This window comes from Phyllobates terribilis, unplaced genomic scaffold (assembly GCF_046119375.1).
Source record: "Phyllobates terribilis strain yellow unplaced genomic scaffold, ASM4611937v1 Scaffold_9__5_contigs__length_417890890, whole genome shotgun sequence".
Lineage (NCBI taxonomy): Eukaryota > Metazoa > Chordata > Amphibia > Anura > Dendrobatidae > Phyllobates > Phyllobates terribilis.
In genome coordinates this window covers 192,237,204-192,263,669 of record NW_027362769.1, presented here as the reverse complement: position 1 = coordinate 192,263,669, position 26,466 = coordinate 192,237,204, and the positions used below count along the sequence as shown (strand labels likewise).

Sequence of the window (26,466 nt, the reverse complement as noted above, 5' to 3'; positions counted from 1 at the left end):
CTAAATATGGCGGAGATAGAGAGACCCCAAACAAGAAAAAGGTTTAGTAATTATATAAACCATTTTTATTATACATCAATTAGAAATATAGTATCAACATACAAAGAATGAAAGGTAAAGGGGAGAAGTGCAACTAGAAGTAGAGAAGATGAAAAAAGCCCCTAAATATAAAGAAAGTAGCAGATTGTAAAGAGCCCCTGCGAGATGAGAGGTCCTCTGGGGTCCTAGGGACCGTCAGGACTAAACAGGCTAATAGCTGCTGCAGTCTCCTAAGCTAAGGGCTAGCTATAAAGTAAGAGCACAAAAGGGGCTAACAGGCCGGTAAGGTAAGCATGCCAACAGGTGAGATGTGCCACGGTGCAAACCGGAAATAAATGAAGCAATTAATCGTAGCAAGCGGCTCACCATAATATACCATATAAATAACAATAACTATACTTGCTAATCATATTATGAGTGGCCGTAGTGGCATTTGTAGAGGCCCGGGAACAATGGCACCATGTGTATGTATGGTTTGTATAATATATGTAACCACTAATGTAGCAGCACCAGAGCCCAAAGTATCGTAAGTGGCTATTGGTAATCTGTAGGTGGCGAGTACCACAATCAGCGAGGAGGCTTCACTGCACTAGGCAGAGACAACGACTGGACCTGCTGAATAACATAGTATCTGTATAATAGAAAGATGGCCAAAAAAGCCTGGTGACCGTGGTAGACGCCAGCCCAAAGTATGGGATGCAGGCAAGGACAATATTACTTGCTAACTATACTACGTATGATCACATTAGAGCAGTGCAGACAATAGTGGCATACATGAAGTAACAAGCACGCTGACACATGGATCTAGCAGCGTCTAAAGCCCGGAGATAATCTATGAACATACAGTACAAATACCTTGTGACATATCGCAAGGGGTCACAGCATCGTCCAGGAGGCGTGTGTGAGATAAAGCCTCGACGCGCGTTTCACCAAATGCTGCAGGAGACATGGTCAGAATAAAGAGGTGGGTGCAATTTGTATAAGTGAGCCATGTCCAGCAACGAATCGGCGTGCAGCCCGTCATGATGCTTGTCCCCCCGTTATAGGGTGGGCCGACGCGTGCTATGCATGATGGGAGAGGAGGACGTGCGTCATCGACCACATCACCATGGCAGCACGGACGGCCCGCGACACCACTGGGTCCAAGCAGCGCATGCGCGGGGCGTGTATGCATTGTAAGTGAGCAGAGTTCTCTGTAGAGGAGCGGCCGAGGTAAGTATAGCCCGCAGTTCAATGGAACAGGCAAGAAGGAGAAGGCAGGGGGGGGGGTTTGGAGGGGAAATAAAGGGGAAAAGAAGAGGGAAAGAGGAGGAAGGAGGAATGAAAGGAGGACATGGAGATAAGACTATAACACTAATGATAGCGCATAATATGATTACTACCCAGGCGGGAGGCACGTAAATCTCAAAATAAGAAGGAAGAGTTCTATCATAATGAGCAACATTATTACATATGTAGAGATAGTGAATACAAACTGCCCATAAGCGAAAGAACTAAACAAGCCTGATGCATTGTGGAAACAAGTCCCATGGACCGATGAGGGTAAAATAGACCTCTGTGGCCACAATGATCACAGGTATGTGTGGAGAAAAAAGGGCAGAGAATTTCAGGAAAGGAACATCCCGCCAACCATTAAGCATGGGGGAGGATCAATCATGCTTTGGGGTTGTGTTGCAGCCAATGGTGGCACGGGGAACATGTCACGGGTAGAGGGAAGAATGGATTCAATGACATTTCAACAAATTCTTGATGCAAACATAACACCATCTGTAAAAAAGGTGAAGATGAAAAGAGGATAATTCTACAAATGGATAATGATCCTAAACACACGTCACAATCCACAATAGACGACCTCAAAAGGCGCAAGCTGAAGGTTTTACAATGGCCCTCACAGTCCCCTGATCTGAACATCATTGAAAATCTGTGGCCTCAAAATAGCAGAGAATGCAAGACGCCCCAGGAATCTCACAGAACTGGAGGAATTCTCCAAGGAAGAACGGAGGAAAATCCCTCAGACAAGAACTGAAAGACTCCTGTCCGGCTACAAAAAGCGTTTACAAGCTGTGATACTTTTTAAAGGGGGCGCTACCAGGTACTGAACATGCAGGGGGCACAAACTTTTACATCGGCCCATTTTCCTTTTTGTAATTTTTAAAATGTAAAAGATGAAAATATATAAATAATTTTTGCCTAAAATACAAAGGAAATGTGTCCTCTGTAACTTTAGGCCTTTTAGATTATTTCATCTTCAACTGTTCACAATAACAGTAATTCTGACCAGGGGTGCACAGACTTTTACATGCCCCTGTATAACATGGGGCCTGCAGATTGGATGGCATCTGTGTGGTGACAGGTTCCCTATAATTGGAGAGACAAACAGTAGCCCAAGAAGATTCATTCATCTGCTTCTCACAACTGCACAGGAGCAGACGCCCAACACAGCTCCTCTCCTCTGATGCCCGCACAGGTCTTCTCCTCTGACGCCCTCACAGCTCCTCGCACGGCCGCATGGCTCCTCACCTCTGACGCCCACACGGCTCCTCTCATCGTACCCCTGCACAGCTCCTCTCCTCTGACGCCCTCACAGCTCCTCGCACGGCCACATGGCTCCTCACCTCTGCCGCCCACACGGCTCCTCTCGTCGTACCCCTGCACAGCTCCTCTCCTCTGACGCCCTCACAGCTCCTCGCACGGCCGCATGGCTCCTCTCCTCTGACGCCCTCACAGCTGCTCGCACGGCCGCATGGCTCCTCACCTCTGACGCCCACACGGCTCCTCTCGTCGTACCCCTGCACAGCTCCTCTCCTCTGACGCCCTCACAGCTCCTCGCACGGCCACATGGCTCCTCACCTCTGACGCCCACACGGCTCCTCTCGTCGTACCCCTGCACAGCTCCTCTCCTCTGACGCCCTCACAGCTCCTCGCACGGCCGCATGGCTCCTCTCCTCTGACGCCCTCACAGCTGCTCGCACGGCCGCATGGCTCCTCACCTCTGACGCCCACACGGCTCCTCTCGTCGTACCCCTGCACAGCTCCTCTCCTCTGACGCCCTCACAGCTCCTCGCACGGCCACATGGCTCCTCACCTCTGACGCCCACACGGCTCCTCTCGTCGTACCCCTGCACAACTCCTCTCCTCTGACGCCCTCACAGCTCCTCGCACAGCCGCATGGCTCCTCACCTCTGACGCCCACACGGCTCCTCTCGTCGTACCCCTGCACAGCTCCTCTCCTCTGACGCCCTCACAGCTCCTCGCACGGCCGCATGGCTCCTCACCTCTGACGCCCACACGGCTCCTCTCGTCGTACCCCTGCACAGCTCCTCTCCTCTGACGCCCTCACAGCTCCTCGCACGGCCGCATGGCTCCTCTCCTCTGACGCCCTCACAGCTCCTCGCACGGCCGCATGGCTCCTCACCTCTGACGCCCACACGGCTCCTCTCGTCGTACCCCTGCACAGCTCCTCTCCTCTGACGCCCTCACAGCTCCTCGCACGGCCACATGGCTCCTCACCTCTGACGCCCACACGGCTCCTCTCGTCGTACCCCTGCACAGCTCCTCTCCTCTGACGCCCTCACAGCTCCTCGCACGGCCGCATGGCTCCTCACCTCTGACGCCCACATGGCTCCTCTCGTCGTACCCCTGCACAGCTCCTCTCCTCTGACGCCCTCACAGCTCCTCGCACGGCCACATGGCTCCTCACCTCTGACGCCCACACGGCTCCTCTCATCGTACCCCTGCACAGCTCCTCTTCTCTGACGCCCTCACAGCTCCTCGCACGGCCGCAGGGCTCCTCACCTCTGACGCCCACACGGCTCCTCTCGTCGTACCCCTGCACAGCTCCTCTCCTCTGACGCCCTCACAGCTCCTCGCACGGCCACATGGCTCCTCACCTCTGACGCCCACACGGCTCCTCTCGTCGTACCCCTGCACAGCTCCTCTCCTCGCACGCCCGCACGGCTCCTCTCCTCGCACTGCTCTTCACCTCTGACACCCACACGGCTCCTCTATTTTGACACCCGCATGGCTCCCCTCCTATGGCACCTGCACAGCTCCTCTCCTATGGAGCCTGCATGGCTCCTCTCCTATGACTCCCGCACAGCTCCTCTCCTCTGATGCCCACACGGCTCCTCTCCTATGGCGCCTGCACAGCTCCTCTCCTCGCACGCCCGCACAGTTCCTCTCCTCGCACGCCCACACGGCTCCTCTCCTTGCACGGCTCCTCTCCTATGGTGCCTGCATGACTCCTCTCCTATGACTCCCACACAGCTCCTCTCGTCGCACCACTGCTCACCTCTGACGCCCACACGGCTCCTCTATTCTGACACCCGCATGGCTCCTCTCCTATGGCATCCGCACAGCTCCTCTCCTGTTGTGCCGGCATGGCTCCTCTCCTATCACTCCCGCACAGCTCCTCTCCTCTGATGCCCACACAGCTCCTCTCCTATGGTGCCTGCACAGCTCCTCTCCTCGCACGGCTCCTCACCTCTGATGCCCACACGGCTCCTCTATTCTGACACTCACATGGCTCCTCTCCTATGGCACCCGCACGGCTCCTCTCCTATGGCACCCGCACGGCTCCTCTCTATGGTGCCCACACGGCTCCTCTCCATTATAGGATCCCAAACTGATAATCCAGCCCAGAGCTGATGCTGTCCCCCTCTTCGGGACCCCATATAGCCTCTTCTTGAAGTATTAAGGTGCTGGAGACTTTCAGCAGGTCTCCGTCCATGGCCCTGACAGGTGCGGGGTCTAGGCGCGGACCAAACGGACCTTTCGGTGGGAGAAGAGCTTTGTCGTTGCTCTTGACAGTGGTTTAACCTTCCATTATAGGAATATATTACACATTAATTATGAAGAATTGGGGTCGTTAGACCTTGTGCTTATTTCTCAGCGGATATCTCCTGGCCATGAGGGACGGCCCCGACTATAAGGCTGCAGTCCATGGTCATCAGCGGATATCTCCTGGCCATGAGGGACGGCCCCGACTATAAGGCTGCAGTCCATAGTCATCAGCGGATATCTCCTGGCCATGAGGGACGGCCCCGACTATAAGGCTGCAGTCCATGGTCATCAGCGGATATCTCCTGGCCATGAGGGACGGCCCCGACTATAAGGCTGCAGTCTATAGTCATCAGCGGATATCTCCTGGCCATGAGGGACGGCCCCGACTATAAGGCTGCAGTCCATAGTCATCAGCGGATATCTCCTGGCCATGAGGGACGGCCCCGACTACAAGGCTGCAGTCCATAGTCATCAGCGGATATCTCCTGGCCATGAGGGACGGCCCCGACTATAAGGCTGCAGTCCATAGTCATCAGCGGATATCTCCTGGCCATGAGGGACGGCCCCGACTATAAGGCTGCAGTCCATAGTCATCAGCGGATATCTCCTGGCCATGAGGGATGGCCCCGACTATAAGGCTGCAGTCTATAGTCATCAGCGGATATCTCCTGGCCATGGGGGACGGCCCCGACTATAAGGCTGCAGTCCATAGTCATCAGCGGATATCTCCTGGCCATGAGGGACGGCCCCGACTATAAGGCTGCAGTCCATAGTCATCAGCGGATATCTCCTGGCCATGAGGGACGGCCCCGACTACAAGGCTGCAGTCCATAGTCATCAGCGGATATCTCCTGGCCATGAGGGACGGCCCCGACTACAAGGCTGCAGTCCATAGTCATCAGCGGATATCTCCTGGCCATGAGGAACGGCCCCGACTATAAGGCTGCAGTCCATAGTCATCAGCGGATATCTCCTGGCCATGAGGGACGGCCCCGACTACAAGGCTGCAATCCATAGTCATCAGCGGATATCTCCTGGCCATGAGGGACGGCCCCGACTATAAGGCTGCAGTCCATAGTCATCAGCGGATATCTCCTGGCCATGAGGGACGGCCCCGACTATAAGGCTGCAGTCCATAGTCATCAGCGGATATCTCCTGGCCATGAGGGATGGCCCCGACTATAAGGCTGCAGTCCATAGTCATCAGCGGATATCTCCTGGCCATGAGGGATGGCCCCGACTATAAGGCTGCAGTCCATAGTCATCAGCGGATTTCTCCTGGCCATGAGGGACGACACCGACTACAAGGCTGCAATCCATAGTCATCAGCGGATATCTCCTGGCCATGGGGGACGGCCCCGACTATAAGGCTGCAGTCCATAGTCATCAGCGGATATCTCCTGGCCATGAGGGACGGCCCCGACTATAAGGCTGCAGTCTACAGTCATCAGCGGATATCTCCTGGCCATGGGGGACGGCCCCGACTATAAGGCTGCAGTCCATAGTCATCAGCGGATATCTCCTGGCCATGAGGGACGGCCCAGACTACAAGGCTGCAATCCATAGTCATCAGCGGATATCTCCTGGCCATGAGGGACGGCCCCGACTATAAGGCTGCAGTCTACAGTCATCAGCGGATATCTCCTGGCCATGGGGGACGGCCCCGACTATAAGGCTGCAGTCCATAGTCATCAGCGGATATCTCCTGGCCATGAGGGACGGCCCCGACTACAAGGCTGCAATCCATAGTCATCAGCGGATATCTCCTGGCCATGAGGGACGGCCCCGACTATAAGACTGCAGTCCATAGTCATCAGCGGATATCTCCTGGCCATGAGGGACGGCCCCGACTACAAGGCTGCAATCCATAGTCATCAGCGGATATCTCCTGGCCATGAGGGACGGCCCCGACTACAAGGCTGCAGTCCATAGTCATCAGCGGATATCTCCTGGCCATGAGGGACGGCCCCGACTACAAGGCTGCAGTTCATAGTCATCAGCGGATATCTCCTGGCCATGAGGGACGGCCCCGACTACATGGCTGCAGTCTATAGTCATCAGCGGATATCTCCTGGCCATGAGGGACGGCCCCGACTACAAGGCTGCAGTCCATAGTCATCAGCGGATATCTCCTGGCCATGAGGGACGGCCCCGACTATAAGGCTGCAGTCCATAGTCATCAGCGGATTTCTCCTGGCCATGAGGGACGACCCCGACTACAAGGCTGCAATCCATAGTCATCAGCGGATATCTCCTGGCCATGGGGGACGGCCCCGACTATAAGGCTGCAGTCCATAGTCATCAGCGGATATCTCCTGGCCATGAGGGACGGCCCCGACTATAAGGCTGCAGTCTACAGTCATCAGCGGATATCTCCTGGCCATGGGGGACGGCCCCGACTATAAGGCTGCAGTCCATAGTCATCAGCGGATATCTCCTGGCCATGAGGGACGGCCCAGACTACAAGGCTGCAATCCATAGTCATCAGCGGATATCTCCTGGCCATGAGGGACGGCCCCGACTATAAGGCTGCAGTCTACAGTCATCAGCGGATATCTCCTGGCCATGGGGGACGGCCCCGACTATAAGGCTGCAGTCCATAGTCATCAGCGGATATCTCCTGGCCATGAGGGACGGCCCAGACTACAAGGCTGCAATCCATAGTCATCAGCGGATATCTCCTGGCCATGAGGGACGGCCCCGACTATAAGGCTGCAGTCCATAGTCATCAGCGGATATCTCCTGGCCATGAGGGACGGCCCCGACTACAAGGCTGCAATCCATAGTCATCAGCGGATATCTCCTGGCCATGAGGGACGGCCCCGACTACAAGGCTGCAGTCCATAGTCATCAGCGGATATCTCCTGGCCATGAGGGACGGCCCCGACTACAAGGCTGCAGTCCATAGTCATCAGCGGATATCTCCTGGCCATGAGGGACGGCCCCGACTACATGGCTGCAGTCTATAGTCATCAGCGGATATCTCCTGGCCATGAGGGACAGCCCCGACTATAAGGCTGCAGTCCATAGTCATCAGCGGATATCTCCTGGCCATGAGGGACGGCCCCGACTATAAGGCTGCAGTCCATAGTCATCAGCGGATATCTCCTGGCCATGAGGGACGGCCCCGACTATAAGGCTGCAGTCCATAGTCATCAGCGAATATCTCCTGGCCATGAGGGACGGCCCCGACTACATGGCTGCAGTCTATAGTCATCAGCGAATATCTCCTGGCCATGAGGGACGGCCCCGACTATAAGGCTGCAGTCCATAGTCATCAGCGGATATCTCCTGGCCATGAGGGACGGCCCCGACTACAAGGCTGCAGTCCATAGTCATCAGCGGATATCTCCTGGCCATGAGGGACGGCCCCGACTACAAGGCTGCAGTCCATAGTCATCAGCGGATATCTCCTGGCCATGAGGGACGGCCCAGACTATAAGGCTGCAGTCCATAGTCATCAGCGGATATCTCCTGGCCATGAGGGACGGCCCCGACTATAAGGCTGCAGTCCATAGTCATCAGCGGATATCTCCTGGCCATGAGGGACGGCCCCGACTATAAGGCTGCAGTCCATAGTCATCAGCGGATATCTCCTGGCCATGAGGGACGGCCCCGACTACAAGGCTGCAGTCCATAGTCATCAGCGGATATCTCCTGGCCATGAGGGACGGCCCCGACTACAAGGCTGCAGTCCATAGTCATCAGCGGATATCTCCTGGCCATGAGGGATGGCCCCGACTATAAGGCTGCAGTCCATAGTCATCAGCGGATATCTCCTGGCCATGAGGGATGGCCCCGACTACAAGGCTGCAGTCCATAGTCATCAGCGGATATCTCCTGGCCATGAGGGACGGCCCCGACTACAAGGCTGCAGTCCATAGTCATCAGCGGATATCTCCTGGCCATGAGGGACGGCCCCGACTACAAGGCTGCAGTCCATAGTCATCAGCGGATATCTCCTGGCCATGAGGGACGGCCCAGACTACAAGGCTGCAATCCATAGTCATCAGCGGATATCTCCTGGCCATGAGGGACGGCCCCGACTATAAGGCTGCAGTCCATAGTCATCAGCGGATATCTCCTGGCCATGAGGGACGGCCCCGACTACAAGGCTGCAATCCATAGTCATCAGCGGATATCTCCTGGCCATGAGGGACGGCCCCGACTACAAGGCTGCAGTCCATAGTCATCAGCGGATATCTCCTGGCCATGAGGGACGGCCCCGACTACAAGGCTGCAGTCCATAGTCATCAGCGGATATCTCCTGGCCATGAGGGACGGCCCCGACTACATGGCTGCAGTCTATAGTCATCAGCGGATATCTCCTGGCCATGAGGGACGGCCCCGACTATAAGGCTGCAGTCCATAGTCATCAGCGGATATCTCCTGGCCATGAGGGACGGCCCCGACTATAAGGCTGCAGTCCATAGTCATCAGCGAATATCTCCTGGCCATGAGGGACGGTCCCGACTACATGGCTGCAGTCTATAGTCATCAGCGAATATCTCCTGGCCATGAGGGACGGCCCCGACTATAAGGCTGCAGTCCATAGTCATCAGCGGATATCTCCTGGCCATGAGGGACGGCCCCGACTACATGGCTGCAGTCTATAGTCATCAGCGAATATCTCCTGGCCATGAGGGACGGCCCCGACTATAAGGCTGCAGTCCATAGTCATCAGCGGATATCTCCTGGCCATGAGGGACGGCCCCGACTACAAGGCTGCAGTCCATAGTCATCAGCGGATATCTCCTGGCCATGAGGGACGGCCCCGACTACAAGGCTGCAGTCCATAGTCATCAGCGGATATCTCCTGGCCATGAGGGACGGCCCAGACTATAAGGCTGCAGTCCATAGTCATCAGCGGATATCTCCTGGCCATGAGGGACGGCCCCGACTATAAGGCTGCAGTCCATAGTCATCAGCGGATATCTCCTGGCCATGAGGGACGGCCCCGACTATAAGGCTGCAGTCCATAGTCATCAGCGGATATCTCCTGGCCATGAGGGACGGCCCCGACTATAAGGCTGCAGTCCATAGTCATCAGCGGATATCTCCTGGCCATGAGGGACGGCCCCGACTACAAGGCTGCAGTCCATAGTCATCAGCGGATATCTCCTGGCCATGAGGGACGGCCCCGACTACAAGGCTGCAGTCCATAGTCATCAGCGGATATCTCCTGGCCATGAGGGACGGCCCCGACTACAAGGCTGCAGTCCATAGTCATCAGCGGATATCTCCTGGCCATGAGGGACGGCCCCGACTACAAGGCTGCAGTCCATAGTCATCAGCGGATATCTCCTGGCCATGAGGGACGGCCCCGACTACAAGGCTGCAGTCCATAGTCATCAGCGGATATCTCCTGGCCATGAGGGACGGCCCCGACTACAAGGCTGCAGTCCATAGTCATCAGCGGATATCTCCTGGCCATGAGGGACGGCCCCGACTATAAGGCTGCAGTCCATAGTCATCAGCGGATATCTCCTGGCCATGAGGGATGGCCCCGACTACAAGGCTGCAGTCCATAGTCATCAGCGGATATCTCCTGGCCATGAGGGACGGCCCCGACTACAAGGCTGCAGTCCATAGTCATCAGCGGTTATCTCCTGGCCATGAGGGACGGCCCCGACTACAAGGCTGCAGTCCATAGTCATCAGCGGATATCTCCTGGCCATGAGGGACGGCCCCGACTACAAGGCTGCAGTCCATAGTCATCAGCGGATATCTCCTGGCCATGAGGGACGGCCCCGACTACAAGGCTGCAGTCCATAGTCATCAGCGGATATCTCCTGGCCATGAGGGACGGCCCCGACTATAAGGCTGCAGTCCATAGTCATCAGCGGATATCTCCTGGCCATGAGGGACGGCCCCGACTACAAGGCTGCAATCCATAGTCATCAGCGGATATCTCCTGGCCATGAGGGACGGCCCCGACTATAAGGCTGCAGTCCATAGTCATCAGCGGATATCTCCTGGCCATGAGGGACGGCCCCGACTATAAGGCTGCAGTCCATAGTCATCAGCGGATATCTCCTGGCCATGAGGGATGGCCCCGACTATAAGGCTGCAGTCCATAGTCATCAGCGGATATCTCCTGGCCATGAGGGATGGCCCCGACTATAAGGCTGCAGTCCATAGTCATCAGCGGATTTCTCCTGGCCATGAGGGACGACCCCGACTACAAGGCTGCAATCCATAGTCATCAGCGGATATCTCCTGGCCATGGGGGACGGCCCCGACTATAAGGCTGCAGTCCATAGTCATCAGCGGATATCTCCTGGCCATGAGGGACGGCCCCGACTATAAGGCTGCAGTCTACAGTCATCAGCGGATATCTCCTGGCCATGGGGGACGGCCCCGACTATAAGGCTGCAGTCCATAGTCATCAGCGGATATCTCCTGGCCATGAGGGACGGCCCAGACTACAAGGCTGCAATCCATAGTCATCAGCGGATATCTCCTGGCCATGAGGGACGGCCCCGACTATAAGGCTGCAGTCTACAGTCATCAGCGGATATCTCCTGGCCATGGGGGACGGCCCCGACTATAAGGCTGCAGTCCATAGTCATCAGCGGATATCTCCTGGCCATGAGGGACGGCCCCGACTACAAGGCTGCAATCCATAGTCATCAGCGGATATCTCCTGGCCATGAGGGACGGCCCCGACTATAAGGCTGCAGTCCATAGTCATCAGCGGATATCTCCTGGCCATGAGGGACGGCCCCGACTACAAGGCTGCAATCCATAGTCATCAGCGGATATCTCCTGGCCATGAGGGACGGCCCCGACTACAAGGCTGCAGTCCATAGTCATCAGCGGATATCTCCTGGCCATGAGGGACGGCCCCGACTACAAGGCTGCAGTTCATAGTCATCAGCGGATATCTCCTGGCCATGAGGGACGGCCCCGACTACATGGCTGCAGTCTATAGTCATCAGCGGATATCTCCTGGCCATGAGGGACGGCCCCGACTACAAGGCTGCAGTCCATAGTCATCAGCGGATATCTCCTGGCCATGAGGGACGGCCCCGACTATAAGGCTGCAGTCCATAGTTATCAGCGGATTTCTCCTGGCCATGAGGGACGACCCCGACTACAAGGCTGTAATCCATAGTCATCAGCGGATATCTCCTGGCCATGGGGGACGGCCCCGACTATAAGGCTGCAGTCCATAGTCATCAGCGGATATCTCCTGGCCATGAGGGACGGCCCCGACTATAAGGCTGCAGTCTACAGTCATCAGCGGATATCTCCTGGCCATGGGGGACGGCCCCGACTATAAGGCTGCAGTCCATAGTCATCAGCGGACATCTCCTGGCCATGAGGGACGGCCCAGACTACAAGGCTGCAATCCATAGTCATCAGCGGATATCTCCTGGCCATGAGGGACGGCCCCGACTATAAGGCTGCAGTCTACAGTCATCAGCGGATATCTCCTGGCCATGGGGGACGGCCCCGACTATAAGGCTGCAGTCCATAGTCATCAGCGGATATCTCCTGGCCATGAGGGACGGCCCAGACTACAAGGCTGCAATCCATAGTCATCAGCGGATATCTCCTGGCCATGAGGGACGGCCCCGACTACAAGGCTGCAGTCCATAGTCATCAGCGGATATCTCCTGGCCATGAGGGACGGCCCCGACTACAAGGCTGCAATCCATAGTCATCAGCGGATATCTCCTGGCCATGAGGGACGGCCCCGACTACAAGGCTGCAGTCCATAGTCATCAGCGGATATCTCCTGGCCATGAGGGACGGCCCCGACTACAAGGCTGCAGTCCATAGTCATCAGCGGATATCTCCTGGCCATGAGGGACAGCCCCGACTATAAGGCTGCAGTCCATAGTCATCAGCGGATATCTCCTGGCCATGAGGGACGGCCCCGACTATAAGGCTGCAGTCCATAGTCATCAGCGGATATCTCCTGGCCATGAGGGACGGCCCCGACTATAAGGCTGCAGTCCATAGTCATCAGCGAATATCTCCTGGCCATGAGGGACGGCCCCGACTACATGGCTGCAGTCTATAGTCATCAGCGAATATCTCCTGGCCATGAGGGACGGCCCCGACTATAAGGCTGCAGTCTATAGTCATCAGCGAATATCTCCTGGCCATGAGGGACGGCCCCGACTATAAGGCTGCAGTCCATAGTCATCAGCGGATATCTCCTGGCCATGAGGGACGGCCCCGACTACATGGCTGCAGTCTATAGTCATCAGCGAATATCTCCTGGCCATGAGGGACGGCCCCGACTATAAGGCTGCAGTCCATAGTCATCAGCGGATATCTCCTGGCCATGAGGGACGGCCCCGACTACAAGGCTGCAGTCCATAGTCATCAGCGGATATCTCCTGGCCATGAGGGACGGCCCCGACTACAAGGCTGCAGTCCATAGTCATCAGCGGATATCTCCTGGCCATGAGGGACGGCCCCGACTATAAGGCTGCAGTCTACAGTCATCAGCGGATATCTCCTGGCCATGGGGGACGGCCCCGACTATAAGGCTGCAGTCCATAGTCATCAGCGAATATCTCCTGGCCATGAGGGACGGCCCCGACTACATGGCTGCAGTCTATAGTCATCAGCGAATATCTCCTGGCCATGAGGGACGGCCCCGACTATAAGGCTGCAGTCTATAGTCATCAGCGGATATCTCCTGGCCATGAGGGACGGCCCCGACTATAAGGCTGCAGTCCATAGTCATCAGCGGATATCTCCTGGCCATGAGGGACGGCCCCGACTACATGGCTGCAGTCTATAGTCATCAGCGAATATCTCCTGGCCATGAGGGACGGCCCCGACTATAAGGCTGCAGTCCATAGTCATCAGCGGATATCTCCTGGCCATGAGGGACGGCCCCGACTATAAGGCTGCAGTCCATAGTCATCAGCGGATATCTCCTGGCCATGAGGGACGGCCCCGACTATAAGGCTGCAGTCCATAGTCATCAGCGGATATCTCCTGGCCATGAGGGACGGCCCCGACTATAAGGCTGCAGTCCATAGTCATCAGCGGATATCTCCTGGCCATGAGGGACGGCCCCGACTATAAGGCTGCAGTCCATAGTCATCAGCGGATATCTCCTGGCCATGAGGGACGGCCCCGACTACAAGGCTGCAGTCCATAGTCATCAGCGGATATCTCCTGGCCATGAGGGACGGCCCCGACTACAAGGCTGCAGTCCATAGTCATCAGCGGATATCTCCTGGCCATGAGGGACGGCCCCGACTACAAGGCTGCAGTCCATAGTCATCAGCGGATATCTCCTGGCCATGAGGGACGGCCCCGACTACAAGGCTGCAGTCCATAGTCATCAGCGGATATCTCCTGGCCATGAGGGACGGCCCCGACTACAAGGCTGCAGTCCATAGTCATCAGCGGATATCTCCTGGCCATGAGGGACGGCCCCGACTACAAGGCTGCAGTCCATAGTCATCAGCGGATATCTCCTGGCCATGAGGGATGGCCCCGACTATAAGGCTGCAGTCCATAGTCATCAGCGGATATCTCCTGGCCATGAGGGATGGCCCCGACTACAAGGCTGCAGTCCATAGTCATCAGCGGATATCTCCTGGCCATGAGGGACGGCCCCGACTACAAGGCTGCAGTCCATAGTCATCAGCGGATATCTCCTGGCCATGAGGGACGGCCCCGACTACAAGGCTGCAGTCCATAGTCATCAGCGGATATCTCCTGGCCATGAGGGACGGCCCCGACTACAAGGCTGCAGTCCATAGTCATCAGCGGATATCTCCTGGCCATGAGGGACGGCCCCGACTACAAGGCTGCAGTCCATAGTCATCAGCGGATATCTCCTGGCCATGAGGGACGGCCCCGACTACAAGGCTGCAGTCCATAGTCATCAGCGGATATCTCCTGGCCATGAGGGACGGCCCCGACTATAAGGCTGCAGTCCATAGTCATCAGCGGATATCTCCTGGCCATGAGGGACGGCCCCGACTACAAGGCTGCAGTCCATAGTCATCAGCGGATATCTCCTGGCCATGAGGGACGGCCCCGACTATAAGGCTGCAGTCCATAGTCATCAGCGGATTTCTCCTGGCCATGAGGGACGGCCCCGACTATAAGGCTGCAGTCCATAGTCATCAGCGAATATCTCCTGGCCATGAGGGACGGCCCCGACTACATGGCTGCAGTCTATAGTCATCAGCGAATATCTCCTGGCCATGAGGGACGGCCCCGACTATAAGGCTGCAGTCTATAGTCATCTGCGAATATCTCCTGGCCATGAGGGACGGCCCCGACTACAAGGCTGCAGTCCATAGTCATCAGCGGATATCTCCTGGCCATAAGGGACGGCCCCGACTACATGGCTGCAGTCTATAGTCATCAGCGAATATCTCCTGGCCATGAGGGACGGCTCCGACTACAAGGCTGCAGTCCATAGTCATCAGCGGATATCTCCTGGCCATGAGGGACGGCCCCGACTATAAGGCTGCAGTCCATAGTCATCAGCGGATATCTCCTGGCCATGAGGGACGGCCCCGACTACAAGGCTGCAGTCCATAGTCATCAGCGGATATCTCCTGGCCATGAGGGACGGCCCCGACTACAAGGCTGCAGTCCATAGTCATCAGCGGATATCTCCTGGCCATGAGGGACGGCCCCGACTATAAGGCTGCAGTCCATAGTCATCAGCGGATTTCTCCTGGCCATGAGGGACGGCCCCGACTATAAGGCTGCAGTCCATAGTCATCAGCGGATATCTCCTGGCCATGAGGGACGGCCCCGACTACAAGGCTGCAGTCCATAGTCATCAGCGGATATCTCCTGGCCATGAGGGACGGCCCCGACTACAAGGCTGCAGTCCATAGTCATCAGCGGATATCTCCTGGCCATGAGGGACGGCCCCGACTACAAGGCTGCAGTCCATAGTCATCAGCGGATATCTCCTGGCCATGAGGGACGGCCCCGACTACAAGGCTGCAGTCCATAGTCATCAGCGGATATCTCCTGGCCATGAGGGACGGCCCCGACTATAAGGCTGCAGTCCATAGTCATCAGCGGATATCTCCTGGCCATGAGGGACGGCCCCGACTACAAGGCTGCAGTCCATAGTCATCAGCGGATATCTCCTGGCCATGAGGGACGGCCCCGACTACAAGGCTGCAGTCCATAGTCATCAGCGGATATCTCCTGGCCATGAGGGACGGCCCCGACTACAAGGCTGCAGTCCATAGTCATCAGCGGATATCTCCTGGCCATGAGGGACGGCCCCGACTACAAGGCTGCAGTCCATAGTCATCAGCGGATATCTCCTGGCCATGAGGGATGGCCCCGACTATAAGGCTGCAGTCCATAGTCATTAGCGGATTTCTCCTGGCCATGAGGGACGGCCCCGACTATAAGGCTGCAGTCCATAGTCATCAGCGGATATCTCCTGGCCATGAGGGACGGCCCCGACTACAAGGCTGCAGTCCATAGTCATCAGCGGATATCTCCTGGCCATGAGGGACGGCCCCGACTACAAGGCTGCAGTCCATAGTCATCAGCGGATATCTCCTGGCCATGAGGGACGGCCCCGACTATAAGGCTGCAGTCCATAGTCATCAGCGGATATCTCCTGGCCATGAGGGACGGCCCCGACTATAAGGCTGCAGTCAATAGTCATCAGCGGATATCTCCTGGCCATGAGGGACGGCCCCGACTACATGGCTGCAGTCTATAGTCATCAGCGAATATCTCCTGGCCATGAGGGACGGCCCCGACTATAAGGCTGCAGTCCATAGTCATCAGCGGATATCTCCTGGCCATAAGGGACGGCCCCGACTACAAGGCTGCAGTCCATAGTCATCAGCGGATATCTCCTGGCCATGGGGGACGGCCCCGACTACAAGGCTGCAGTCCATAGTCATCAGCGGATATCTCCTGGCCATGAGGGACGGCCCCGACTACAAGGCTGCAGTCCATAGTCATCAGCGGATATCTCCTGGCCATGAGGGACGGCCCCGACTATAAGGCTGCAGTCCATAGTCATCAGCGGATATCTCCTGGCCATGAGGGACGGCCCCGACTATAAGGCTGCAGTCCATAGTCATCAGCGGATATCTCCTGGCCATGAGGGACGGCCCCGACTACAAGGCTGCAGTCCATAGTCATCAGCGGATATCTCCTGGCCATGAGGGATGGCCCCGACTATAAGGCTGCAGTCCATAGTCATTAGCGGATTTCTCCTGGCCATGAGGGACGGCCCCGACTATAAGGCTGCAGTCCATAGTCATCAGCGGATATCTCCTGGCCATGAGGGACGGCCCCGACTACAAGGCTGCAGTCCATAGTCATCAGCGGATATCTCCTGGCCATGAGGGACGGCCCCGACTACAAGGCTGCAGTCCATAGTCATCAGCGGATATCTCCTGGCCATGAGGGACGGCCCCGACTACAAGGCTGCAGTCCATAGTCATCAGCGGATATCTCCTGGCCATGAGGGACGGCCCCGACTACAAGGCTGCAGTCCATAGTCATCAGCGGATATCTCCTGGCCATGAGGGACGGCCCCGACTACAAGGCTGCAGTCCATAGTCATCAGCGGATATCTCCTGGCCATGAGGGACGGCCCCGACTATAAGGCTGCAGTCCATAGTCATCAGCGGATATCTCCTGGCCATGAGGGACGGCCCCGACTACAAGGCTGCAGTCCATAGTCATCAGCGGATATCTCCTGGCCATGAGGGACGGCCCCGACTACAAGGCTGCAGTCCATAGTCATCAGCGGATATCTCCTGGCCATGAGGGACGGCCCCGACTACAAGGCTGCAGTCCATAGTCATCAGCGGATATCTCCTGGCCATGAGGGACGGCCCCGACTACAAGGCTGCAGTCCATAGTCATCAGCGGATATCTCCTGGCCATGAGGGACGGCCCCGACTACAAGGCTGCAGTCCATAGTCATCAGCGGATATCTCCTGGCCATGAGGGATGGCCCCGACTATAAGGCTGCAGTCCATAGTCATCAGCGGATTTCTCCTGGCCATGAGGGACGGCCCCGACTATAAGGCTGCAGTCCATAGTCATCAGCGGATATCTCCTGGCCATGAGGGACGGCCCCGACTACAAGGCTGCAGTCCATAGTCATCAGCGGATATCTCCTGGCCATGAGGGACGGCCCCGACTACAAGGCTGCAGTCCATAGTCATCAGCGGATATCTCCTGGCCATGAGGGACGGCCCCGACTATAAGGCTGCAGTCCATAGTCATCAGCGGATATCTCCTGGCCATGAGGGACGGCCCCGACTACAAGGCTGCAGTCCATAGTCATCAGCGGATATCTCCTGGCCATGAGGGACGGCCCCGACTACAAGGCTGCAGTCCATAGTCATCAGCGGATATCTCCTGGCCATGAGGGACGGCCCCGACTACAAGGCTGCAGTCCATAGTCATCAGCGGATATCTCCTGGCCATGAGGGACGGCCCCGACTACAAGGCTGCAGTCCATAGTCATCAGCGGATATCTCCTGGCCATGAGGGATGGCCCCGACTATAAGGCTGCAGTCCATAGTCATTACCGGATTTCTCCTGGCCATGAGGGACGGCCCCGACTATAAGGCTGCAGTCCATAGTCATCAGCGGATATCTCCTGGCCATGAGGGACGGCCCCGACTACAAGGCTGCAGTCCATAGTCATCAGCGGATATCTCCTGGCCATGAGGGACGGCCCCGACTACAAGGCTGCAGTCCATAGTCATCAGCGGATATCTCCTGGCCATGAGGGACGGCCCCGACTATAAGGCTGCAGTCCATAGTCATCAGCGGATATCTCCTGGCCATGAGGGACGGCCCCGACTATAAGGCTGCAGTCCATAGTCATCAGCGGATATCTCCTGGCCATGAGGGACGGCCCCGACTACATGGCTGCAGTCTATAGTCATCAGCGAATATCTCCTGGCCATGAGGGACGGCCCCGACTATAAGGCTGCAGTCCATAGTCATCAGCGGATATCTCCTGGCCATAAGGGACGGCCCCGACTACAAGGCTGCAGTCCATAGTCATCAGCGGATATCTCCTGGCCATGGGGGACGGCCCCGACTACAAGGCTGCAGTCCATAGTCATCAGCGGATATCTCCTGGCCATGAGGGACGGCCCCGACTACAAGGCTGCAGTCCATAGTCATCAGCGGATATCTCCTGGCCATGAGGGACGGCCCCGACTATAAGGCTGCAGTCCATAGTCATCAGCGGATATCTCCTGGCCATGAGGGACGGCCCCGACTATAAGGCTGCAGTCCATAGTCATCAGCGGATATCTCCTGGCCATGAGGGACGGCCCCGACTACAAGGCTGCAGTCCATAGTCATCAGCGGATATCTCCTGGCCATGAGGGATGGCCCCGACTATAAGGCTGCAGTCCATAGTCATTAGCGGATTTCTCCTGGCCATGAGGGACGGCCCCGACTATAAGGCTGCAGTCCATAGTCATCAGCGGATATCTCCTGGCCATGAGGGACGGCCCCGACTACAAGGCTGCAGTCCATAGTCATCAGCGGATATCTCCTGGCCATGAGGGACGGCCCCGACTACAAGGCTGCAGTCCATAGTCATCAGCGGATATCTCCTGGCCATGAGGGACGGCCCCGACTACAAGGCTGCAGTCCATAGTCATCAGCGGATATCTCCTGGCCATGAGGGACGGCCCCGACTACAAGGCTGCAGTCCATAGTCATCAGCGGATATCTCCTGGCCATGAGGGACGGCCCCGACTACAAGGCTGCAGTCCATAGTCATCAGCGGATATCTCCTGGCCATGAGGGACGGCCCCGACTATAAGGCTGCAGTCCATAGTCATCAGCGGATATCTCCTGGCCATGAGGGACGGCCCCGACTACAAGGCTGCAGTCCATAGTCATCAGTGGATATCTCCTGGCCATGAGGGACGGCCCCGACTACAAGGCTGCAGTCCATAGTCATCAGCGGATATCTCCTGGCCATGAGGGACGGCCCCGACTACAAGGCTGCAGTCCATAGTCATCAGCGGATATCTCCTGGCCATGAGGGACGGCCCCGACTACAAGGCTGCAGTCCATAGTCATCAGCGGATATCTCCTGGCCATGAGGGACGGCCCCGACTACAAGGCTGCAGTCCATAGTCATCAGCGGATATCTCCTGGCCATGAGGGATGGCCCCGACTATAAGGCTGCAGTCCATAGTCATCAGCGGATTTCTCCTGGCCATGAGGGACGGTCCCGACTATAAGGCTGCAGTCCATAGTCATCAGCGGATATCTCCTGGCCATGAGGGACGGCCCCGACTACAAGGCTGCAGTCCATAGTCATCAGCGGATATCTCCTGGCCATGAGGGACGGCCCCGACTACAAGGCTGCAGTCCATAGTCATCAGCGGATATCTCCTGGCCATGAGGGACGGCCCCGACTATAAGGCTGCAGTCCATAGTCATCAGCGGATATCTCCTGGCCATGAGGGACGGCCCCGACTACAAGGCTGCAGTCCATAGTCATCAGCGGATATCTCCTGGCCATGAGGGACGGCCCCGACTACAAGGCTGCAGTCCATAGTCATCAGCGGATATCTCCTGGCCATGAGGGACGGCCCCGACTACAAGGCTGCAGTCCATAGTCATCAGCGGATATCTCCTGGCCATGAGGGACGGCCCCGACTACAAGGCTGCAGTCCATAGTCATCAGCGGATATCTCCTGGCCATGAGGGACGGCCCCGACTACAAGGCTGCAGTCCATAGTCATCAGCGGATATCTCCTGGCCATGAGGGATGGCCCCGACTATAAGGCTGCAGTCCATAGTCATCAGCGGATTTCTCCTGGCCATGAGGGACGGTCCCGACTATAAGGCTGCAGTCCATAGTCATCAGCGGATATCTCCTGGCCATGAGGGACGGCCCCGACTACAAGGCTGCAGTCCATAGTCATCAGCGGATATCTCCTGGCCATGAGGGACGGCCCCGACTACAAGGCTGCAGTCCATAGTCATCAGCGGATATCTCCTGGCCATGAGGGACGGCCCCGACTATAAGGCTGCAGTCCATAGTCATCCGTTGTCACAAATCTCTATATTTCCCCATGAAATATCTGAGAGCTTCAAGTGTCTGGGGTGAAAAAAGCGCGAGTTCAGGACGACGCTGGACGTTCCCGGCACTCACCACATCCTCGTACTCGGTGTCGTTGATGTTATATTGACAGGCTACGTCCACCGGGGGGAAAGTCGCCGACCAGCCGCTCTCAGTACAGTTCCGATTCACAGTCCCTGATATAAAGCAGAATAGACAGTACAATCACTAATGACAGCCAGCAGCGCTCACACATACCGCTGCCAAGTATCAGCCCTCTACAAAATCAGTGAACCTGGTACAGGAGGCCCCAGGTCGACCTCTATGGCAGGACCCCCTCAGGTGGGAGCATCGAAGTCCAGCTCACGCTTTCTACACGTATGTGCCATTTATCACTCACCTGTGATGCCTGTAATGAGCTGCAGGACCTCCGGACACGGGAGAGAGATGGTGTGACCAGCGAGGGTCGGGGGCCAGCAGCTGAGGTTATCCCACATCCCCGCGCAGCCTGCAAAACAAGCAAAGTCAGTGTGATATAATATATGGAAGTGACGTCAGCGCCTGATGGACTCACACCTCAACAGTGGAGTCACCGCACAGAAGAAGCGGAGGATGATGCAGATCACCGGATGGAGATGTCACCGATCCGCACATGCCGGAAATATAGACACAACCTCTGGATTCTCCAGTCCGGAGTCTGAGCCTCGTGCACAAATCCCGGCACCTCCGGCCTCGGCTAATGCCACTGAGGTCATTAATGGTCGTCTGAGGAAGGTTCTGCCACTGAATATACAAATCACCAGGATCCGCTGCCAGCAGCTCCTGTGTAATCACCAACCAATGACGTCCCCGATGTGCTGGATGGAGACAAGTCCGGAGACACTGCTGGCAGCTCCCGTGTAATCACCGACCAATGATGTCCCCAATGTGCTGGATGGAGACAAGTCCGGAGACGCTGCCGGCAGCTCCTGTGTAATCACCAACCAATGACGTCCCCGATGTGCTGGATGGAGACAAGTCCGGAGACACTGCTGGCAGCTCCCGTGTAATCACCGACCAATGATGTCCCCTATGTGCTCGATGGAGACAAGTCCGGAGACGCTGCCGGCAGCTCCTGTGTAATCACCGACCAATGACGTCCCCGATGTGCTGGATGGAGACAAGTCCGGAGACGCTGCCGGCAGCTCCCGTGTAATCACCGACCAATGATGTCCCCTATGTGCTCGATGGAGACAAGTCCGGAGACGCTGCCGGCAGCTCCTGTGTAATCACCGACCAATGACGTCCCCGATGTGCTGGATGGAGACAAGTCCGGAGACACTGCTGGCAGCTCCCGTGTAATCACCGACCAATGATGTCCCCAATGTGCTGGATGGAGACAAGTCCGGAGACGCTGCCGGCAGCTCCTGTGTAATCACCGACCAAAGATGTCCCCGATGTGCTCGATGGAGACAAGTCCGGAGACGCTGCCGGCAGCACCATTTCATTCTGTGCCAAAATCCCTCTGAACCACAATTTGATTATGGTGATGCCACTCTTGCATAGATTTTGAAGTTGGAAAAAAAAACATTTTTGGTTTTGTCGTCTTTTTCCGAAACTCGCAGAAAGGAAATCCCTTTCTAAACATGGTTTATTAGATCTGTATTAAAATGTGCACAACCAATGCTGTGCTGGGCGCCTCCAGCCCTCGTCATGCTCTGTAATCCCATGCGGCCCCAGGTGAAGGAGATGACGTCTTACTGTGTAGATTTGGAGTTTCTATAGACAAGTAACATCCTTGAGACACATCTGGAATCGTGCTTGACAGCCATGAACCCTTGTATTCGCTGCTATTACTACATATTAAGGCTGTGTGCCCACTATGCGTTTTTAAGCAATTCCGCTGCAGAAACACTTAAAAAACGCTTGGTAGAAGGTCTGCCATGTCCCCCAATGATAATCCACATGTTCTGTTCACATGCTGCGGAAATTTCCGCTGCGGATTATCATTGCGGAAAAAAACACAGCACTACCAATTATTTTGCGGCAGCGCGGTGTTTTCGCAGCCATTGACTTGCACTGGAACGCATGGAATCCGCATCACTGCATCCGTACATGCAGAATCCATGCGTTTCAATGTGCGGATGGTACCCGGGTGTGGAGGACAGGAGACTCATCCAGACCCGGGGACCATAGAACCTGTAAAAAAAGAATAAAATAAAAAATAAACATTATACTCACCTTCTGATGGCCCCCGGTCTTTTCTCCGCTGCGTCCGGTCTCTTGTACGGCTTGCAATGGTCTAAAAGGACCTGCCATGACGTCAGCGGTTGCGTGACCTGTCACATGATTAAATGACATCATGGAAGATCCTTTTAGACCATCGCAAGCCGTACAAGAAACCGGACGCAGCGGAGAAAAGACCGGGGGCCATCAGAAGGTGAGTATAATGGGTTTTTTTTTTTGTATTTTTTACAATTTTTAATCTTTTTTTCAACTATTAACTTGGTCACACTATATATGCCGGTTGCCGGTTGCATGGATTTATATACGTAGTGTGACCAAGTTGTCAAGCACTTTCCAAGTGATGATAAAATCTCTTGTCAACCCGCATGCACAATCCGCCTGTACAATCCGCATGCACAATCCGCCTGTACAATCCGCATGTACAATCCGCATGTACAATCCGCATGTACAATCCGCATGTACAATCCGCCTGTACAATCCGCCTGTACAATCCGCATGTACAATCCGCATGTACAATCCGCCTGTACAATCCGCCTGTACAATCCGCATGTACAATCCGCATGTACAATCCGCATGTACAATCCGCATGTACAATCCGCCTGTACAATCCGCCTGTACAATCCGCCTGTACAATCCGCCTGTACAATCCGCATGCACAATCCGCCTGTACAATCCGCATGTACAATCCGCATGTACAATCCGCATGTACAATCCGCATGTACAATCCGCATGTACAATCCACCTGTACAATCCGCATGTACAATCCGCATGTACAATCCGCATGTACAATCCGCATGTACAATCCGCATGTACAATCCGCATGCGTTTTTTTCTGCCAGGGAGATGCAGAAACGTTCAGGAAAAATCCAGAGCATTTCTGCATGGTGGGCACATAGCCTAAGTCATCCATGTGTGTGACCTATCTCGCCATTCCTGTCGGCACTAACCTGGTATGTCTGTAAGCCGACCACAGCACGACCCCTGTTCAACACTTTTCTTTCTTTATGACCAGCCTGTTTTACTTTGCTTGTGTTATATCCTGCATCTGGCCCAATTTGTAATTATCTGATAAAGATGGGTTGGAGCCCTCTCCCCTCTCCTTAACACCTGAATGCATTTTCTAGCATATATATTGTGAAGACTAAGTCTGCTGACGTAGTCTGGCCAGTGTGAATTCACCAAGTGTGATTCATACAAGTGTGGCATATATTGAAGAATTACACCTGAAAGGAACCAAAGGAAACTGGATACCCGGGTAAAGTAAACAATGTTCCTGTCTGTTTTCACTCTCTCGCCTATAGTCCTCCACTTTCTACTAACCCCCCTAATCCCTACAACTAGTAAGGAACTCTTCATCTCTCCCTCCATCCTCCACCATTCATCTCACCTCCTCCTCAGAACTATTCCTCAACATACACTCCTTTGTCTCCAAACACAGACAGCCACCTCACAGCCTCTCCTCCTCCCGCCTGCTAACACTTTCCCTGCTCCTTCTGACTGCAGGCGATAGCTCTCCAAATCCTGGCCCTCCTCACCACATCCCCACAGTCCCATCTACCTCCTATCCACGATCTGTCACTTGCGACTCTTGCAACCTTTCAAACCTTATACCCATCCGCCCAGCCCCCGCTTCCCCAGTCCCACTAACAGGAGCTCTCTGGAACGCTCGCTCCGTCTGCAACAAACTTTCCTACACCCTTGATCTTTTCATTACTAACAAACTTTCCTTCCTCACCATCACCGAAATCTGGCTCACCCCTTCTGACACAGCCTCTCCAGCTGCACTTTCGTACGGTGGACTCCATCTTTCTCAAACACACCGCCCCAGCGGCAAGCATGGTGGAGGAGTAGGTTTTCTCCTGTCAGATACCAGTTCCTTCACCAAAATCCCACTGCCTCCATTACTCTCCCGTCTTTTGAGGTGCATTATGTGCGCATCTATTCCCCCTCCAACCGGTCGTCATTTATCGACCCCCAGGGCTAGCCACCTCTTTCTTCGACCACTTCACCACCTGGCTGCTTCATTTCCTTTCCACTGACATCCCCACTATCATAATGGGTGACTTCAACATCCCCATTGACACTTCCCACTCATCTGTCTCTAAGCTCCTATCCCTCACTTCCTCCTTTGGCCTCGCTCAATGGTCTTTCCGCAGCCACTCACAAAGATGGCCACACTCCGGACCTCATCTTCACTCGCCTCTGTTCCCTGTCTAACCTCTCTAACTCACCTCTCCCTCTTTCTGACCACAACCTACTTACATTCTCTACCCTCTCTTTTCCAGGACCACAATCCCCACTCCACAAACTGAATCCCTCCTCCCTCTTACAGGCATAAGTTCCTTACACAATGCAGATGCTGCTGCCACTTTATATTATTATTATTTATTATTATAGCGCCATTTATTCCATGGCACTTTACATGTGATAAAGGGGGTATACATAGCAAAAACACTTACAATAATCTCAACAAAATGAGTCAGCGACTGGTACAGGAGGTGAGAAGATCCTACCTGCGAGGGCTCACAATCTACAAGGGATGGGTGAGGGTACAGTAGGTGAGGGTAGAGCTGGTCGTGCAGCGGTATGGTGGAGCGAGGGTTACTGCAGGTTGTAGGCTTGTCAGAAGGGGCAGGTAACACCACAACAGCTGCAGCTCTCAATTCAGTCGCCCCCCTCACACATACCACAGCTCGCACACTCAGCAGGCAACCCTGACACACCAACCTGACTTAAGAACTGTGACGGGCCTCCAGGGTTGCGGAGCGCAGATGGAAAAGGTCCCACTCCAACGAGCATTTCATCGCATTCAAACAGTCCCTCACTACTTTCAAGTCCACACTCACTACAGCAAAACAAACCTACTTCTCATCTCTCATATCCTCCCTGTCTCACAACCCTAAACAGCTATTCAACATCTTCAATTCCCTCCTCCATCCCCCAGCGCCTCCTCCCTCGCCTCTCATCTCAGCCGAAAACTTTGCCTCATTCTTCAAGCAGAAGATTGACACCATCAGATAAAGCTTTCGTCTAAAGTCCTCACAGCCCCTCCTCTTATCTACTCAACCTTCCTCCTCCAATCCCAACTTCTCCACCATTACAGAAGGTCAAGTCTCCTCTTTACTCTCCAAATCACACCTCACCACCTGCGAACTTGGCCCAATCCCGCCCCATCTCATCCCAAACCTCACCATAATCTTCATCCCAACCCTAACCCACCTTTTCAACCTGTCACTAACAACTGGTGTCTTCTCCTCATGCTTCAAACATGCCTCAATTACACCCATCCTCAAAAAGCCCTCCCTTGACCCATCCTCTCTGTCTAGCTTTCACCCTATATCACTTCTCCCCTATGCCTCAAAACTACTGGAACAATA

General features: G+C 55.4%; 1 protein-coding gene across 1 annotated transcript in view; it reads right to left on the bottom strand.

Annotated features, from left to right (window-relative positions):
- Positions 1–26,466, bottom strand: part of SCTR (secretin receptor) — a 333,777-nt gene that overhangs the window by 251,928 nt on the left and 55,383 nt on the right. Inside the window, 2 exon segments of the mRNA XM_073646134.1 lie at positions 20,957–21,060; positions 21,264–21,371. Of these exon segments, the coding sequence (XP_073502235.1) occupies positions 20,957–21,060; positions 21,264–21,371 (212 nt within the window).